Raw genomic sequence first — 20,184 nt, 5'->3', positions numbered from 1 at the left:
TTTCCTGCTATTTCCCCAGCCAATTTACCCTTCCCCTTCCTGTTGAGGTGAAGGCCATGCCTAGTATAATCCCACCTACTGAGAGAATCAACATGAACCACACCAATGCGTGACCCCGCATCCGACATGAGCAGCCGTTCCAGCTCCAAATTAACTCTCTTGACAGATGAGTTCAAATGAGGTCGGTCATGGCGCCCAAGAACAAATACAAACTCAACACTAGTATGCTTCGATGCTGATGCAATCTTCGCCAGGTCACACTCTATACTGTACCCAGGATCTCTGTCAATACTGTTACCTGCCCCACCCACTATAACCACGGTGTCTTCCTTAGTGAAATCTTTGCAAAGTGATCCTAAATCCTCTGTCACCTGCTCCAGACCAGCACTAGGTTTAAAAAAATTGGTGACCTGGTATTCTGATCCTAGTTCATCCCGCAAAAGTTGGCCAACACCTCTTCCATGGGAACTACCTAACAACAACACTTTCTTTGTCTTTACTGATTTCCCTACATTCTTACTTTTCAATTTGCTGCTGAAAGTTTGTTGTGCCCTGTCTCCACCTGCAACTGCTTGAGGCTCACCAGCTTCTAACTGAAGCAACAGGTCAAATCTATTTTCCACATTCACCATAAAGCTGTCAGACAAAGTTCTAGGCCTGTTGCTCCTGTTGCCTGTTGCCACTTCCCACCTCTCTTTACCCTTCTCCCTCCTTAACCTGTCAAGATCTCCCCTGGCCTTGTCTAACTCAGCCTGAAGGGCGGCAATTTTCCCCTCCTGTTCTAGTATCTTCCTATCTCTACTACAAATCCTACAAAACCACTGATGAGTCTCATTTACTTCCCCTATTCCCACGCATGCAGACCATGTTGAGTTTCACAGGCAATGTGTGGGCGAGCATTATCTGGCTGGAGCAAGAACGACAAAAGAACGAGTCTAACAACATTCTGCACTTTCCGAGCGCTGATCAGCGTTCCCTCCAAAAAACACCAAAGGTGAACGAGAGTTGTAGCTTATCGCATCCTAGCGGTGACGCCAGTGTGTCTTCGAAGAATGCATTCTGTGTGACAGCACTCACCAGGTCTAGGTCTACAAGCAAACGACCGTCGCTTGTGTGCAGGCAGAATCTGCTTTCATCACTAAAGACTACAGCGCGCCATTCCTTCTTCCAAGTGATCTCTGACGGCAACAGTCCGTGCACGGTGACGCTGTGGCGTGACTGGAAGATGGGCAGAGGCATGCTTGCCCGTAGTCCCACTGCTAATAACCAGTCCGCAACAGTCTGTGTTGACATGTCTGCGCTCACAAGCCGTGTTACCCGTGCTGTACTAGCTGTACGTCTGGCTCTCCTGCCTTAAAATACGACGATCCTGGCGAGAATCTGTGCTGCGTGGAGGTCCAGAATTCGTCTACAGGTGTGAGAATGTTCACGTGAATACTGATACCAGCGTTGTTCCACAACTGACTCAGCACGTCCAACTTGTGTAGCAATTCTCCGAAAGGACCATCCCGCCACTGGAAGGTCACAATTTGACCCCTTCCAAGCTCGCTCACTTGACTGTAGGAAGCACAACTGCATCTCCGTGGCATGGTTGCCTGCTTGCTTCACACGTTTGTACCACACTGAGCCTTCTGACTGTGAACATTTCCTATTAAAGGACTGATATACACTCATGCTCATAAATTAAGGATAATTGCAGAATGTGTTGTCACACAACGTGGCTCTACACAAATCTGGCGCTAATAGCATAGGAACATAGGGAACACACAAGACACAGATCTGTAAGTCCACGGTATTGGTGATAAGTTGAGAAAACCGCCCCGGAACACATGAGTTACAAAACGCCACTGTTTCCTGCGCATGTACCCCGACATCAATATGGGATATGATCACCATGCACACTTACACAGGCCGTACAACGGGTTGGCATACTCTGGATCAGATGGTCGAACAGCTGCTGGGGTATAGCTTCCCATTCTTGCACCAGTGCCTGTCGGAGCTCCTGAAGTGCCCTAGGGGTTTGGATACGTGCAGCGATACGTCGACCGAGAGCATCCCAGACATACTCAATGGGGTTTACGTCTGAAGAACAGGCAGGCCACTCCATTCGTCTGATATCTTCTGTTTCAAGGTACTCGGTGGAGCCGTGCGTTATCATCCATCAGGAGGAAGGTGGGACCCAGTGCACTCCTGAAAAGGTGGACATACTGGTGCAAAATGACGTCCCAATACACGTGACCTTTTACAGTTCCTCTGTCAAAGACATGCAGAGGTGTACGTGCACCAATCTTACTCCCACCCCGCACCATCAAACCACGACCTCCATACAGGTCCCTTTCAAGGACATTAAGGGGTTGGTATCTGGTTCCTGATTCACGCCAGATGAAAACCCGGCGAGAATCACTGTTCAAACTATACCTGGACTTGTCCGTGAACATAAACTGGGACCACTGTTCCAATGACCACCTACTGTGTTCTTGACACCAGGGGTCAGTGGAATGCACCTTGCAAGTCTCCGGGCGAATAAATCATGTCTGTTCAATTGTCTGTAGACTGTGTGTCTGGAGACAACTGTTCCAGTGGCTGTGGTAAGGTCCCGAGCAGGGCTACCTGCAGTTCTCCGTGGCCGTCTGCGGGCACTGATGGTGATATATCGGTCTTCTTGTGGTGTTGTACACTGTGGACGTCCCGTACTGTAGCGCCTGGACACGTTTCCTGTCTGCTGGAATCGTTGCCATAATCTTGAGATCACACTTTGTGGCACACGGAGGGCCCTGCTGTGTTTGAGCAGCCTCCAGTCGCCCTAGTATTCTACCCCTCATAACGTCATCAATATGTGTTCTTTTTCCAACACACAGTCACCAATAGCACGTCTGAAAACGTCTGCACACTTACTCGCTGCAGCGTACTCTGACATGCACCAACACACCTCTGCGCATATGGACTGCTGCCAGCGCCACCTTGCGACGACCACAGGTCAAATGCACCGCATGGTCTTACCCCGAGGTGATTTAAACCCGCAAACCGCCCACCAGAGCGCTGTTTCACCATATATCAGCATTGTTCTTAATTTATGAGCATGAGTGTAGATGGCACTCTGGTAACTGTACCACTACGGTATGTGTTGGCGAACGACATTGAAACCATTATCAGTATATCTGCTGTCCCCCAGGTGCGTACGACGTCATCAGATCAAAATCGACGTCTTTTTGCCAGGTGTACTAATTTTTTCTGCCAGTGTATGTGCTAAAATAAAAGGCATACTACTGAAAATAGTGAGGTGGCCAGGTAGGAATGGCAGACTATATGTAGCTGAGGATAACGGGACCGACTTTGACGAATTGTGTTTGTGTTCTGATCGTTCTAGGGAGCACCTGTCGTACCTGGACAGCGTCAACTCGACCACCACGACGGAGGGCTGGCTGTCGCTGAACGTGACCTCGGCCTTCATCGACTGGGTCGTCTTCCCAGACACCAACAAAGGGCTGTACCTGTCGCCGCAGCTGGACTCACGACCAGGTCAGTGCCTGCTCTCGGCACAGTGCTGTCTGCACCGCGCACCTCTGAGAAAAGACCTGACCTACAGCATCAATGCTTCTTCCATTCTTGTTGCAGTTTTTGTTTCATTTGTTGTTGGAGCTTGACAGTTGCGTCCCAGTTCTGGATCAGAGTCGAGGAGGAAAATTGCACATTCTCTCAAAAATAAAAGCTCATCTGATTTTGGTGATGTTTCCAATAGAGTGCTAAAGATTTGTCCCCATTTAATAAGCCCGGTCTTATCTGAAATATGTAATGCGTCTCTAACTCAAGGCATTTTGCCAGAATGAAATATGTCATTGTTAAACACCTCTTTTGGAGAATGATAAGAGACAAGTCAGTAACTACCGACCTGTTTCACTGCTGAGATTTCCCGAAAGTTCTGGGAAGGAGATGTATTTTGGAATAGTATCTCACCTTAGTAGCAATAATATCCACAGCAAATCGCAGTGGGTTTCAAAAGTGTTGCTCTATTGAGAATGTCATTTACATGTTCACTCACCAAATTTTACAAACAATAAATAATAAAATAATGCCGGATGGTATTTTCTGCGCCCTATCTAAGGCATTTGACCATGTGAAAAAAAGGAGCCTGAAAGACTTACTAGTGGCCAACTCCTTCTACTCCATTGACGAATTTTTTTAATAGAAACAAATGATGTATTGTTTATACTCATACTATTAGTATTGTTATTTCAGCTAAAAATTGATGTATTGTATATACTCATACTATTAGTATTGTTATTTCAGCTTAAAAAAAAATAAAAATAAAATTGACATGTTCCACATTCACGGGGATCTCCTCAACACGGATCTATGGAACGAAAAACTAATCAAATCTAATCATCACAGTATTCTCCTAGACAAATTGAACTATAATGGGATTAATGGTGTAGTCAACCAATAGATTATGTCGAATCTAACCAAAAGAGTGCAGAAAGTTGTACTTAGTAATTCGACCAATATCATCTGGGGACTTAATACTGATTACGAAGAAAAGACGGAAGGGGTTCCTCAAGGCTCAGTTTTAGGTCCACTATTATTCCTCATGTATGTAAACGATCTTTCACCTAACATACAACAAGCAGAATTAGTTCTTTTGCAGATGATACTAGTACTGTTCTCAATGCCAAGCATGTGTATGAAAACAGAAGAAATGGTAAAAGTTGTTCTCATGGTGTCACTCTTAGTTTTAAAAAGACAGCATATTCAGTTCTGCACATCTAGGAGTATAGTTCACGAAAAGTTTATCAAAACCATAATTCGCTTTCTTATTGGCTGGTTTCTAGTTTTCCATGTTTCTTTCTGTCTCGTTATGGTTGCACCACATTGTGCTTCTGATTACGACTTCTCGTGTATATCGCACTCTTCGAAGTGCATTGTAAATATGTTGCTCGTATTTTGATTGAGTTCTGCTCTCATCCGTAATACTAGGTGGGATAAATGATCACATATTTGCTTTGTTTCATACGAAACAGACGCTGGTTAGTCACATAACTTTTTGTGAACTTACGTATATTTTTTATTGCTTACGAATATGTGTGTGGACTGCTCGATTTAGATGTCTGGGGTGAGCAAGGGGCACTCTGCATGGTATTAATTGTGTGTCGATGGGCAGGTGGAACATGCTGCAGGCGACTTCATGTCCACCATCACAGCTACAGCCATCCACCTCTTCATCGTGAAACATCCAGGCAGCTTTTCAGCACGCCAGAAAAGAGGAGGTGGCCAACTCGAAAATACAATAATTCTTTCTTAGCTCTCCATTCTACTTTGTCTATTTTTGAACAAGTTAAAAGGCGCTTCATCTGTTTTGTACTTGTATTAATTCCATAATCGTTGGAACACTTATTCCATTAATTAAATTATTGAAAAATGAAAACAGTTCTTACTGTCCATATAGTGTACTGAACATTTATTTACCTTCACATATTCCCCCTTCAGTGCTTTATAAGTCGCTTCACACGTTTCTGGAATTATGGTTAATGAGCAATGTGATATTCGAGTGCTGTGTTGTAAACAAGAATAGCTGTCCCCTGTATCAAGAAATCGCACTGTCACAGTTTGCCTGTCTTCTGCACATATAGCATTTCTCTAGAGAGTATTCTGTTTGTAAAATGAGAAGCAACTTTACTTAGCAAATACTGAAATGCACTCTCATCCATCTGCAAGAAATTTTTATATTAAAACTTGACTTCCTCCACTTGCAGCTCTTGTAACAAATTTTGCTGAATGCTTTTACTATCTCGACGTAATACCTAAGGCTTATTCTAAGTATGTTTCCTGTTTTTCCGTCGCTTTTCTTCCAAATACACACAATGCAAGTGATGTACTAGCAATTGTAGCCCATAATAACAAATTGTTTTTCGCCATCTTGATATTTGACGAAAAATATGATGACAGTGTAACACCCCGTTTTAGCGGCACGTCAAAGGTCTTTGTCAAAGAAATTTGACGAATATTTGATCATACTTCTTTGTGAAAGACATATGATAGAATAATACCGGCCTAATCGTCAAATTCTACATAAGCAAGCGAGACACAATCTGCAGGACAAACGCTTTCTTCAAGCGCAAAGCACGTGCATGACCTTACCCTAACTGTTGCTGGCAACCGGCAACAATGCGAATTCGGTGCCCGTGTCTGGACCGGCGCTCTAACCATCGTCCATGACTCGGACAGTAGTGCCACTGAATTACGCGGCATACAGTGAAACATTTCTTAAACTAAATCGTGCGCTACCCCTTCGGCGCCGCTGTTCCCTGCGGCGACAGTGACCTGGTTAAGTCTACAAAGAGCGCCCACTGTCTTGTAAGTATTCCTCACCTCACACAAGCACGCAGCTTCCGAGGCGACGCGCCTCCTGGCCAAAGTGTTACAGCCTCACCTCCTGCTGTCGTCATGCAGCCTTGCAAAATGCGAAACGAAAAAAACGAGCGGCCTGCCGGGCAAGGCTTTCGCTCCTGTAAACAAGTCGTCCTCCCTCTTCGTTCGTGTGTGTAGCACGCAGTTTGCCTCGCGCATGCCGCGCTAGGATGTGAATCCAGTTGCCATGTTCCATTTTCCTTGAAATACGCAAAGAATGTACCGAGAAGCTACAAATAAATAATTCCATTTTACAACTGAAGGAAATAAAGTGGATAGAGCCAGTATGAATTAAATCAACGAATATTAAATGATGCAGGTCAGAAATTTGTATATGAGCGAATAGAATGTGTGTTGTTGTGGTCTTCAGTCCCAAAACTGGTTTGATGCAGCACTCCATACTAGGCTATCGTGCGCAAGTATATCCACCTCAGCGATCTTCATGCGCTTGAACCTGCTTAGTAGTGAGTAGTAGTAGTAGAGGGGTTTTTTGGGCGCACGACAGCAAGGTCTTCAGCGCTCGGTCAGTAACATAGGGAGACGGGTGTCAAGAAAAATCCCAGAACAGGAATATAAAATTGAACATAAAACACGGGTAACAATCGTTGAAAAATATGTGCTCACCCACACCGAAGCGTTGGGTGAAGCAGGGTGTCAACAGTAAAACATGGACAACACAGGAAGAAAATGATAGAGGGAGCTAAACCAATGTAGCAGATGGAAGTGGCAGGCCCTCCCCACCCCTGAAACACCCCTCCACATATTCAGACTTTCCTTTATTACCTAATTAACTCTTCCCTGATGCAGGAGGATACATTTCATCATTCGAGCCATTCTTTCACTCAATGTATGCCATAAATTTCCTGTCTCACCAGTGCGATTCAGTACTTTGTTAGGTACTTCACTCACTCATCTAATCTTCAGCATTCTACCACAGCTTCGCATGTCAAAAACTTCTATTCTCTCCTTGTCTCTTCTGATTATCGTCCACATATCACACCCGTGTAAGGGTGCACTCCATCAAACACTTCCAGAAAAGGCTTCCTAACACTTAAATTTATATTAGATGTTAAAATACCTTTTTTTGTAAAAGTGTTCCTTGCTGTTGCTAATCTGCATTTTTTATTATGCTCTCTACTTCGGCCATTGTCAGTTATTTTGCTGCCAGAATAACAGTGCCATTTGCCCTCAATACTCTGGAAGAAACTTGTCTGATCGGGGTGGACGGACACACACACACACACACACACACACACACACACACACACACACACATATATATATATATATATATATATATATATATATATATAAAAACAAAACCAAACGAAAGCGCTGGCACTTCGATAGACACACAAACAAACACAAACATACACACAAAATTCAAGCTTTCGCAACAAACTGTTGCCTCATCAGGAAAGAGGGAAGGAGAGGGAAAGACGAAAGGATATGGGTTTTAAGGGAGAGGGTAAGGAGTCATTCCAATTCCGGGAGCGGAAAGACTTACCTTCGGGGGAAAAAAGGACAGGTATACACTCGCACACACGCACATATCCATCCACACATACAAGGTCTGCTTGTGTCTCCCTTAAAACCCACTTCCTTTCGTCTTCCCCTCTCCTTCCCTCTTTCCTGATGAGGCAACAGTTTGTTGCGAAAGCTTGAATTTTGTGTGTATGTTTGTGTTTGTTTGTGTGTCTATCGACCTGCCAGCGCTTTCGTTCGGTAAGTCACCTCATCTTTGTTTTTTTATATATATATATATATATATATATATATATATATATATATATATATATTTTTTTTTTTATTGTGGGCATTCAGTTCCTCCATGATCGTCGTTGGTGCATGTGAATGTGCTGCTATGTCTCCCCCTACTGCGTCTCACACTTGCTCAACAGGATTTAAGTTTGGGGAATTGGCAGACCAGTCCATTCACAAATATGCTCTCATACTAGACCCAAAACTGGGATGATTCTCGTGAATCTTTTGAATATAATACTCACTACCCTGATCATTCGTCAGGAGATTGTCGAAATAGGAGAATACTTAGAGTAAACAGGAAGTGCTAATATTTACAGACTTAATATGCTGTCAGAATGAAACATAGTTACGCACTTTTAATAAATTTATCATACACAAAGTATCTAATCTTGACTGTTGTGGTCAAGTGCTTTCAAAACTGAAATCTAACAGACTTTTTGCGTAAGCTGGTCTAACAGCTCCTATTAAGATTGGGGTGGCCATATTTTCTTACTTAGGTCATAGCATTTTGTGTGTACTCACGTATGTATCGAGTTTCTAAGTAAGCTGATGGTAAATCACCAGTCTTCCAATATCATCATCTTTGCCATCATTTCTTACCATTTCTCAAATGAATATGCTCTTTTGAACAGTTTCTTTTTGTTCTGTCACATACAGGATGTGGCACTTAACTCCAGATAAATGAAACTGTTTTTTTTAAGCAAATTTGTTAAAACAAAATACAAATGAAAATGAAAATCCGTTTACATATAAATAGTAGTATCTTTCAAGAGTAACATTAATTGACGTAGCCCTACCTTAAACCACAATGACTGCCTCCAGTCATGTCCATCACACACTCTTTAAAACAGCGCTGTCCATATTCGCAAATGCAGTTTCGATAGCAGTGCGTAGAGATACAACATTAGGGTCCCTCATCTTTGACTAAGCTCCAAACATGGTAGATGAGGGAGTTCAAATCCAGGCTATTTGGTGCCCAGCATTGCTTTGATCAGAACATGTCAACGTTATCGGGAGCCAGTTTTGGACTACATGGCTCGTATGAGCCAATGCACCGTTCTGCTGAAAGACATATTGTCTCTCAGAGGCCACAGTTTCATCCACAGTTTCACAAAACTTGCAGAAAAAATTCTTTTGTGACAGTTTGTCCCTTTTCAAAGAAATGCGGTGGCAAAAATTTCTGTTCCGACACTGACAATGTTGAGTGTTTATGGAAAAAGTTCAAGGCAATTGTAAAATGTGTTTTAGACAGGTACGTGCTGAGTAAAACTGTGAGGGACGGGAAAAACCCACCGTGGTTCAACAACAAAATTAGGAAACTACTGCGAAAGCAAAGAGAGCTTCACTCCAAGTTTAAATGCAGCCAAAACATCTCAGACAAACAGAAGCTAAACGATGTCAAAGTTAGCATAAGGAGGGCTATGCAAGAAGCGTTCTGTGAATTCGAAAGTAAAATTTTATGTACCGACTTAACAGAAAATCCTAGGAAGTTCTGGTCTTACGTAAAATCAGTAAGTGGCTCGAAACAGCATATCCAGACACTCCGGGATGATGATGGCATTGAAACAGAGGATGACACGCGTAAAGCTGAAATACTAAACACCTTTTTCCAAAGCTGTTGCACAGAGGAAGACCGAACTGCAGTTCCTTCTCTAAATCCTCGCACAAACGAAATAATGGCTGACATTGAAATAAGTGTCCAAGGAATAGAAAAGCAACTGGAATCACTCAACAGAGGAAAGTCCACTGGACCTGATGGGATACCAATTCGATTCTACACAGAGTACGTGAAAGAACTTGCCCCCCTTCTAACAGCAGTGTACCGCAAGTCTCTAGAGGAACAGAAGGTTCCAAATGATTGGAAAAGAGCACAGGTAGTCCCAGTCTTCAAGAAGGGTCATCGAGCAGATGCGCAAAACTATAGACCTATATCTCTGACGTCGATCTGTTGTAGAATTTTAGAACATGTTTTTTGCTCAAGTATCATGTCGTTTTTGGAAACCCAGAATCTACTATGTAGGAATCAACATGGATTCTGGAAACAGCGATCGTGTGAGACCCAACTCGCTCTATTTGTTCATGAGACCCAGAAAAATTAGATACAGGCTCCCAGGTAGATGCTATTTTGCTTGACTTCCGGAAGGCGTTCGATACAGTTCCGCACTGTCACCTGATAGACAAACTAAGAGCCTACAGAATATCAGACCAGCTGTGTGGCTGGATAGAAGAGTTTTTTGCAAACAGAACACAGCATGTTGTTATCAATGGGGAGATGTCTACAGACGTTAAAGTAACAAAAAAATGGCTCTGAGCACTATGGGACTTAACATCTGAGGTCATCAGTCCCCTAGAACTTAGAACTACTTAAACCTAACTAACCTAAGGACATCACACACATCCATGTCCGAGGGAGGATTCGAACCTGCGACCATAGCAGTCGCGCGGTTCCGGACTGCGCGCCTAGAACCGCTAGACCACCGTGAGCGGCGTTAAAGTAACCTATGGCGTGCCACAGGGGAGTGTTATGGGACCATTGCTTTTCACAATGTATATAAATGACCTAGTAGATAGTGTCGGAAGTTCCATGCGGCTTTTCACGGATTATGCTGTAGTATACAGAGATGTTGCAGCATTAGAAAATTGTAGTGAAATGCAGGAGGATCTGCAGCGGATAGGCACTTGGTGCAGCGAGTGGCAACTGACCCTTAACATAGACAAATGTAATGTTTTGCGAATACATAGACAGAGGGATCCTTTATTGTATGATTATATGATAGTGGAGGAAACACTGGTAGCAGTTACTTCTGTAAAATATCTGGGAGTATGCGTGCGGAACGATTTGAAGTGGAATGATCATATAAAAGTAATTGTTGGTAAGCTGGGTGTCAGGTTGAGATTCATTGGGAGAGTCCTTAGAAAATGTAGTACATCAACAAAGGAGGTGGCTTACAAAACACTTGTTCGACCTATACTTGAGTATCTCTCATCAGTGTGGGATCCGTACCATATCGGGTTGACGGAGGAGATAGAGAAGATCCAAAGAAGAGCAGCGCGTTTCGTCACAGGGTTATTTGGTAACCGTGATAGCGTTACGGAGATGTTTAGCAAACTCAAGTGGCAGACTCTGCAAGAGAGGCGCTCTGCATCACGGTGTAGCTTGCTTTCCAGGTTTTGAGAGGGTGCGTTTCTGGATGAGGTATCGAATATATTGCTTCCCCCTACTTATACCTCCCTAGGAGATCACAAATGTAAAATTAGAGAGATTCGAGCACGTACGGAGGCTTTCAGACAGTCGTTCTTCCCGCGAACCATACGCGACTGGAACAGAAAAGGGAGGTAATGACCGTGGCACGTAAAGTGCCCGCCGCCACACACCGTTGGGTGGCTTGCGGAGTATAAATGTAGATGTAGATGATATCACCCTCACTGGACACAACACCAAGGACATGAACTTCAGACTTCTCCAAAGCATTATACTTGGCCGCAATATCAACAGTTTATCACGGGTACCCGAACAATTGAACTATATCAGTGGACGAACGCCCAGTGCAGACTTTTGATAATCACAGCTCTTTAGTTGTATTCCACACTTGTCCATAACATCTTGGCCATTTTGAGTTTCTAATGGTTTACTTGATGGCTATGGCTATCAAGAATGCTAGTCATGACCTCCAGCAGAAATATGATATGATGTGAAATTAAAATTGAAATTTGTCCGGATTTAAGTGCTGCACTCTGTAAATACCATTCGTTCTGCCTCTACTTTTGCGTATATCAACTAAACACTGCTGAAGTACAGGGGTTGGACAAAAAACCAAAAACACAATGCATTACCATGGCTAATGCATTGTAGGAAACCCGTTGATATTCAAAACAGCTTCCAGTTGCCTCAGAATGGATAAATACAGTCCTGTATCCATGGGCGACCACAGAAATTTTTCCGAGAGGTGACGACATTTTGAAATGGCCGTTTACATAGTTGATTCAGTGAGTTTGAAAATATGTTGTGCTCAGGAACTAAACTTAACAAGAAGTACACAACATTTATTGGGCCTCAGATGATTGACAGTGAAAATCTTTCGTGCACCAGGAACCGAATTTGACAAGAAGTACACAAAATTTATTGTACCTCAAATGATTGATAGTTATCCAATTAGCATTTTTACTTTGTTATCTAACGATAAGTGTATTCTTTTGTGCATACGAATTACATTTATTTGTGTTAAGCGTTCAGTGATCCAAAATTTCTTGTTCATATGATTAAATCCAACAAGTTATGAAATAAAGCTAAAAATATTTACAAAAAAAAAAAAAAAATATTTATAGCTCCATAATATGATATGAAACGAAAATTAAAAATCCGAAACAAAAAGTCCAGAACTAAAATAACATGATCCTTGGCTCTCCAGTTTGTCACATTATCGTGTAGCTGTATCACCTTGGCTGCTGAATTCATAGATCTATGACTGCATGTGGCACTGTGTTCTGCTATATAGAGCTGACAAGATTCCAATTCCTGGAGAGGGCAACTGTTTTACTTTGAAATGTCACTCTTTTTTCCTCTTCTAGTACATAAAAGTGAGTACCCCCCCCCCCCCCCCCCCCTCCGCAGTGGTGCTAAGTGAATTTTTCCACTCATGCAACACATTCTTGTTGTTTCTCTACTATACACCCTTTTGAGCTGAAATGTATAACATTTAAGAATGTCCTGGAACACACTGGAAAATTCTAAAATGCTCAGGAACATTCTCAAACCTCCCATAACATTTTAAAAACTGTCTCATTTTCAATCCTTCTGTAACATTTTCAAACATTCTGGAATATTCTACAACATTCTTGAAAATTCAAGAAGGAACATTCTTCTAACCAGTCTTGTTGCTATAGCACTCTATTCTGAGATGCTTCACCTACATCCCTTAAGAAGTCCATCGGTGTGCTGCACTCTTCTGACATCCATGTCTTCTAATCTATTCCCTGCAGTTCCAACTAAAACCTTTTTGATGGATGAGAGATGAAGGACTACTAAACCATGTAACTCCCATGGGTGTGTGGGGGTGGGTTGCATAGTTACAGTGGCATACATGTATGAACGATGCTTACACTTATTATGTATTGATAAATTTGACACGTTTAGTGTCATTGTAAAATGATCAGTATATACCTAAAAACCTAAGTAAATATGCCAGAGTCTGAGAACATGTAAGATGCAGCTTTGATTTAATGTTTATTATGCCAAAGAGCTATTAATTGCCTTTTGTAACATCAGCCAGAATTTAAGTTTTGTGTGTGTATTAGCGTGTACTTTAAATAATTAAAATACATCAAATTAATTAAAAATTCTCAAACTGAATGAATTACATCTAACTTGTCAACTACAAAGTGCTACAGTTTTTAACACAGAATTCATTTGAAAGTGTAACTTATTTTGTGACACTCTTAGTGGAACACCAGCAACATTCAGCTGTACAGTGTCCTATAGAAAAGTTTACCCCGCACAGATCTGGATTTTAATTCATTACATTTGCTTTCTATCCATTTTTCAGGTCATGAGATTCATCTGGAAGACATTGGAATAATAAGCTCTGACAGTGAAGAAGACAAGTTACCATTCATGGTAGCCTTCCTGAAAGCATCGGGCAATCGAGATGTGCACACACGTTCTGCTCGACAGGCCCTGGGTCGAAAGCGGAAGTCGGAGAACAGCCATGTACAGAGCAATCCATTTACAGGTGCGGAAGTTACTATCTGACTCCCTCTGGCTTCTAGAAGTAGACTAATAATAATACACCCGAAACTTCCTGGCAGATTAAAACTGTGTGCCCGACCGAGACTCGAACTTGGTACCTTTGCCTTTTGCGGGCAAGTGCTCTATATCAGCGCACACTCTGCTGCAGAGTGAAAATCTCATTCTGGAAACATCCCCCAGGCTGTGGCTAAGCCATGTCTCCGCAGTATCCTTTCTTTCAGGAGTGCTAGTTCTGCAGGGTTCGCAGGAGAGCTTCTGTAAAGTTTGGCGGGTAGGAGATGAGATACTGGCAGAAGTAAAGCTGTGAGTACCGGGCGTGAGTCGTGCTTTGGTAGCTCAGTTGGTAGAGCACTCGCCCGCAAAAGGCAAAGGTACCGAGTTCGAGTCTCAGTCGGGCACACAGTTTTAATCTGCCAGGAAGTTTCATATCAGCGCACACTCCACTGCAGAGTGAAAATCTCATTCTGGAATAATACACCCTCTGACAAAAAAATTAAGCATCTAGAAAAAGAGAATAGGTAGTAAAATTAAACCTCATGAAGATGTTATGTGGTTTTAGTTCACTGATTACAGAATCATGTTAGATGAACAGTGAAATTTGCAGTGCACACACGCACTGCTGTTCTCCCATCAGTAGGATATTGCATATAGACTTGGATATATTCACTGATTTGTTGTCATAAAGCCATTATGTTCGTTACTGAGGTACGTTTGTCTGCAACTGCTTTTAAGAACAATATACACAAATTAAATTTAATAGGAAGAGCCAACTCTTTAACTTACATTATTTTTGACAATATTCAGGACTTTTCAAAACAGTGCACAACAATTCAGGACATGGGAGACTTACCATCAAAAATAGGATTAATAGTAATTTATCTTCGCATAATATAAATCGCTGGTGAGAGGTTAACAGCAGTATTGCATATACAGTTTTAATGTAAATATAAAAACAGATTTCATTCATTTTGCATTGGAGATAATGGTACAGACTCACTGGTTCTTGTGTAATACTTTTTAGTGGTGGAGGTTTACTCAAGAAGCTTATTTTTGTTAAACATCAAACTGCCGATGCCCATACAATGGAGGTTTACTGTTCCTAGTTCTTTTTCCACAAAGCTTTAATTAGTGAAAACACTCTTTCAATAGATGCATTAAAACCTGGATTAGCTAGTGAAAATTCAACAAAGCATTTAATATGCTTTGGATACACTCACTCATTGTGAAAATGAGTGAAAATTTTCTGCCGTTATTCACTGCCACTTAGTATTTGGCATTCCAGTCTTACAGTTTACCTTCACAATATTTACTTACACAACAGTACTCATCAAACAGTTCTCCCTCATATACCATGAAGCTCATGATTCTAGGTTTTACAAAACTATACAGTTCTTGAATGCTACTCCAGGTGATGGTTTTATTTCAATGATCCACTCCATTGGCTGAAGAGGTTCCAAAAATGGTTCACACCCTTCACGAATGCATCCAATGCAGGTAGCACGGAAAGGTGTTGTGATATTGTTAAACTGATCCAAATGTCACTAGCTCCTCACTTTCCAACTTGTTTAACTGCTGTTTTACAACAGATGTCAAAAATCTTTCCTTTTCAGTATACAGACTGCTGACTTGAAAGGAACTGAATTGTAAAGAAAGAGAGAAAATTTTGAAAGTAAGATCTTCAAGTTTATAGGACACTTATCGAGGGACAGGAAGTAGGATTGTGACACATGGAAAAAATCAATGATTCTTTGAGACAGTTGGCAGAAGAGAGAACTATGTAGTGCTCCTACAACATAAAAGTTTGTTATAGTGTTTCTGTAAGGTGAGGTAAAACAGCCATAAGTATTTTATAAAATACATTTTTCCATCAGCTGTTTATTTGTCCCATTAATCATCTACTAGTTTCCAGGATGTAGAGTACAACAGATATGTTAAAAGCACTCCGTATACCATTGAAGCTGAACAACAACGAAATTATCCAGTGATATTGTACAAACATCTGACATCATTTGTCTTAGAATACTACTGTCATTTCTCATATTGATTTGACATGAGATATGGCTGCCAGTATTCTAAGACAAAGTATGTCAGATGTTTGTAAAATTTCACTGGATAATTTTGATATTGTTTAGCATCAGAGGAATATGGGATACTTTTAACTAATCTGTTGTACCCTACATCCTGGGCGATTGTTCATAACCAAAACTCGTAGATGACTAATAGGACAAATAAACAGCTAATTGTTAAAATGCATTTTTAACTGATCTGTTGCACCCTACATCCTGGGTGAGTGTTCAAAACCGAAATTGGTAGATGACTCCATAGTAGGTATTTGTGTGGTCAGTTGAAATTGCTACATGTGTCTTAAGCTGTAACTTTTCCAAAAGCTGTAAGACATACGAAGTCAAATGCTCTACCCTTTTAACACCAATGTTCACCAACTCCAACACTTTAACTATTATGCCTTTATCTGGACTGTGAAACCTAACCACTAAAGGAACCACTTTGATGTGCCAGGAAGAATCTATCATTACTGAAATGAAATATGCTTCTTTACATTCCTTCATTATTTGTTCCATAGCAAATCGTACCATCACATTCTTGGTAACTCATATTATTTACATCTGTGAGCATCAGCTCATTGAACTGTGATTTAATTACATCAGTGGTACAGTCTATGGACTTGAAATTCTGGTTGTGCATGACTGTGTGGTATGCAAATGTGGCTGCTTGTGCCAAAAGTTACTTATCCCTGTGTGAAACTACTTTCACCAACAAATATGTATCAGTTGTTGATCTTGAAAGATTAGCCAGAATCACAGCTATGTTTGTTACCAAATGCTAATTTTATACCAAAAACTGTACACTCACCACTCTTACCATGTTCTTTAATGAACAGGCATTCTTGCAGGGTCTTATTGTTTAAGTTGCACTTGCATTTTTCAGGAAATACTGTATTAAGAGAAATTTTATCAAAGTCAATGTCACAAGCATTGGAAATGTTAAACTACAATAAATCACACCAGCCAGTGGCTGAAGGAACCACAAGCTGCTGGTTGCAGGGCTTCACTATCATGATATTTACCTGAAACTGATTCAAATAAGTCCTTGCAATCATCAAAACCCTCTAAGGAGAGGAAAGACAAGAAAACGTCCTCCAAGAAGAAGAACATTTCAGTGGCCCCCACACCACCAGATAGTGCCTCTTCCACTCCTGTGTCCAAGGTGGAGATTCTGGCAGCCTGAGGCCCTGGTTCGCACCACATAATGGAGCCCTGAATGTATGTGTATTGATGCCATAACCCCTCAGCCAGTGGCAGCAGGTGACACTAGGGCATAACCTGCCTCCTTGGTCACTTCATGGCCTCACAGTACATCAACAACATTAATCTCCAGTGGAAGTGTAGTGGTTTTTTTCACCACCTGGCTGAGCTACATCTTTTAAACATTCCTCTGCCTTTTGCATTGGTCTTCAGGAGACTTGGTTTCCATCAACAAGGAGCCAAGTCTTCGTGGATACCAGGGACATTATAAGAACCGCGCTACCTGTGACAGGATGTTGGGCAGAGTTTGCACTTATGTTTGGACACTCTATATAGTGAACTTGTGCCTCTTAATACACCTTTGGAGGTGGTAGCTATCCGAGTAAGGGCATTTCAGGATATTACCATCTGCAGCCTTTACCTCCCTCCCAATGGTGACATGTCTCAGATCATATTGTTTGCATTGGTGGAATCACAGTAACGACCTTGAAAACTTTTTGGCACAAATTGAAATTTGCTTTTTGGATACTGGTACCCCCATGCACTTTAGTGTGGTTCATGGAACTTTGTTGGCCATTGATCTTTTCATTTGCCGCCCTTGTCTTATCCCATCCATCCACTGAAGAGTCCACAATGACCTGTGTGCTAGTGACCCCTTCCGACCCCTGTCCCTCCCTCAGTATCATTTCCTTGGATGCCTGCCCAGATGGTTTCTCAACATTGCTTAATGAGGTTCTTTCTCCTCTGCTGTCACCCTTAGCTCCCCAGCACATGGAGATATTGATGAGGTGGTCCAGAATACATCTACAGCAATTCTTTTGGCAGCTGATTTAGCAACCCCCGTTCCTTGGGCCGCCCCTGCGGAAGACAGTACCTTGATGGTCATCAGAAATTGCAGAGGCCATTAGAGATGGCACCTCATTGCCTTTAAGCAGCTGCATGCCCGGGTCTGTCACCTAATAAAACAATGGAAGTGAGAATGCTGGGAACAGCAAGTTCAACCATTGAACCACGTTCTTCTGCTTTGCAGGTTTGGGCCAAGATCAGATGTCTCTATGGATACCAGACATCTGCAGTTGTACTGGTAGTACCTAGAATGGTGTGAACCAGATGCTATCACTGAACATTTTGCTGTGCTTTACCCTCGAGCCTCAGTATCTGAGAATTATCAACCTGCCTTTGGAGGCATATAATAATTCATTCAGTGAGTGGGAATTTGTCTGTGTCCTAGCCCACTGCCCTGATACAACCCATGGCCGGACCACATCCACAACCAAATGATCAAACATGTACTTCTGAACTGTCAGTGGCATACCTTTGCCATCTTTAACCGTACCTGGAATAATGGAGAGTTCCTGTAGCAATGGTGAAAAAGCGTCATTGTTCCAATGCTGAAACTGGATAAGCACCATCTAGAGATGGACAGTTACTGCCCATTAAGTCTCACCAATGTTCTCTGTAAGTCACTTGAATGTATGGGGAGCTTGCAGTTGTGTTGGCTCCTTGAGTTGCGGGGTCTTCTGGCTCCATTCCAGGGTGGTTTTCGCCAAGGCCATTACTCTATTGATAATCTGATTTACCTGGATTCTGCCATCTGCCCTGCAAGAGGCTTGTGACACAACATGGCGAAACCACATCCTTGCTATCTTACATGAGTGGGGTTTCTGTCTGGGGTCCTTTCCCAAATTTTATGCAGAACTTCTTGTTGTGTCATACTTGCTGGGTTAGAGTTGGTGCTTTCCACAGTAGCCCCAAAGCAAGAGAATGTAGTCCTGCAGGTCTCTGTACTGACTGTCCCTCTCTTGCAAGTGGGCATCAATGGTGTAGCAGCAGCTATGTGGTCCTCACTATCACCCTCCTTGTATACTTACGACTTTTGCCTCTATTATTGCTCCTCTACTGTGGGTGTTGCTGAACACCAACTGCAAGGTGCCATACAAAAGATGCAGGCATGTGCACTTACCCATGGCTTTCAGTTTTCAGCCGCCAAGACTTACATTGTGCACTTCTGTCGATGTCGTGCCATTCACCCACAGCCATAACATTACGTTGATGATGAGCTACTCAGTTTGGTGGAGACTTAACCAATTTTAGGAGTGGTCTTCGATTCTCATTTGATGTGAACTCTCCATCTTCACCAGCGTAAGTGAAAGCACTGGCAGCACCTCAATACACTTTGCTGCCTGAGTAACACCAGCTGGGGTGCAGATTGCACTATTCTTCCGCAGTTTTACAAAGCCCTAATACAATACTGTATTGATTATGTGAGTCTGGGATACAGTTCAGCATTTCCCTCAGCATTGTGGATATTGGATATGATACATCACTGTGGGATTCAACTTGCAACAGGAGCCTTTCAAACTAGGCCTGTGAACAGCGTATTCAGGGAGTCCCTCCATTGCGGATCAGGTATTCAGGGAGTCCCTCCATTGCGGATCAGGTGCCAACAACGTCTTGTCAATTATCCTAGCTATGTTCACAGCTTGCTAAAGCATCTGAACTGCCATCTTCTCTTTGCAAACACAAAAATCCATCTCCCACAACAGCAGCCCAGATTGGGGATTACAACCGCAGTCTTTGATCTCCGTGACTCACTAACCCTGCTGTTAGGCAACTATGCCTAAGTGGCTGACTTAGTTTTAATTTTTATTCATGAAACGGGCTTTTACCACTCTCTTTAAGAGAGAGCTATTTAACCTGATTGGCCTATTGAAGGGTTGGAGAATACATTGTTGCCTCCTCTGTCCCGACTGAGCTGTGGCTGTCTGGACGTCCAGCCCAATCCTCATCCTATCTGCTCTTCCTTTCCTCCTCTTGCAGGATCTGTTAGACTTGTTCATCTTTTGTCTCTGTGTGTTTCTCTTGCCCTGTCCATGTTCCTAGTCTTTCATAGGCAATTTCTGAGTGGAGTGCCTCTGCTAAGTGGTGGTGGTGGTGGGGGGGATGTATCTCCCCTCATTGCACCCTGCTTTCTGGGGCTCCTGGCTGCTCCCTAGATGGGACACCTTG

The 20,184-nt window shown here is 42.4% G+C and overlaps 1 protein-coding gene across 3 annotated transcripts in view; it reads left to right on the top strand.

Moving 5' to 3' along the window:
- LOC126481331 (protein 60A) overlaps nucleotides 1–20,184 on the top strand; it is a 538,305-nt gene that overhangs the window by 134,318 nt on the left and 383,803 nt on the right. For 2 of the 3 annotated variants that reach the window (XM_050105004.1, XM_050105001.1), the window contains exons 3-4: nucleotides 3,368–3,519; nucleotides 13,710–13,895. The exons of the other annotated variant lie outside the window; for it this stretch is intronic. In XM_050105004.1, the coding sequence (XP_049960961.1) occupies nucleotides 3,368–3,519; nucleotides 13,710–13,895 (338 nt within the window). The remainder of the gene's footprint in view (nucleotides 1–3,367; nucleotides 3,520–13,709; nucleotides 13,896–20,184) is intronic. 3 annotated transcript variants of the gene reach the window in all.

Source organism: Schistocerca serialis, chromosome 5, assembly GCF_023864345.2.
Source record: "Schistocerca serialis cubense isolate TAMUIC-IGC-003099 chromosome 5, iqSchSeri2.2, whole genome shotgun sequence".
Classification (NCBI taxonomy): Eukaryota; Metazoa; Arthropoda; class Insecta; order Orthoptera; family Acrididae; genus Schistocerca; species Schistocerca serialis.
This window is presented reverse-complemented; position numbering and strand designations above follow the sequence as displayed.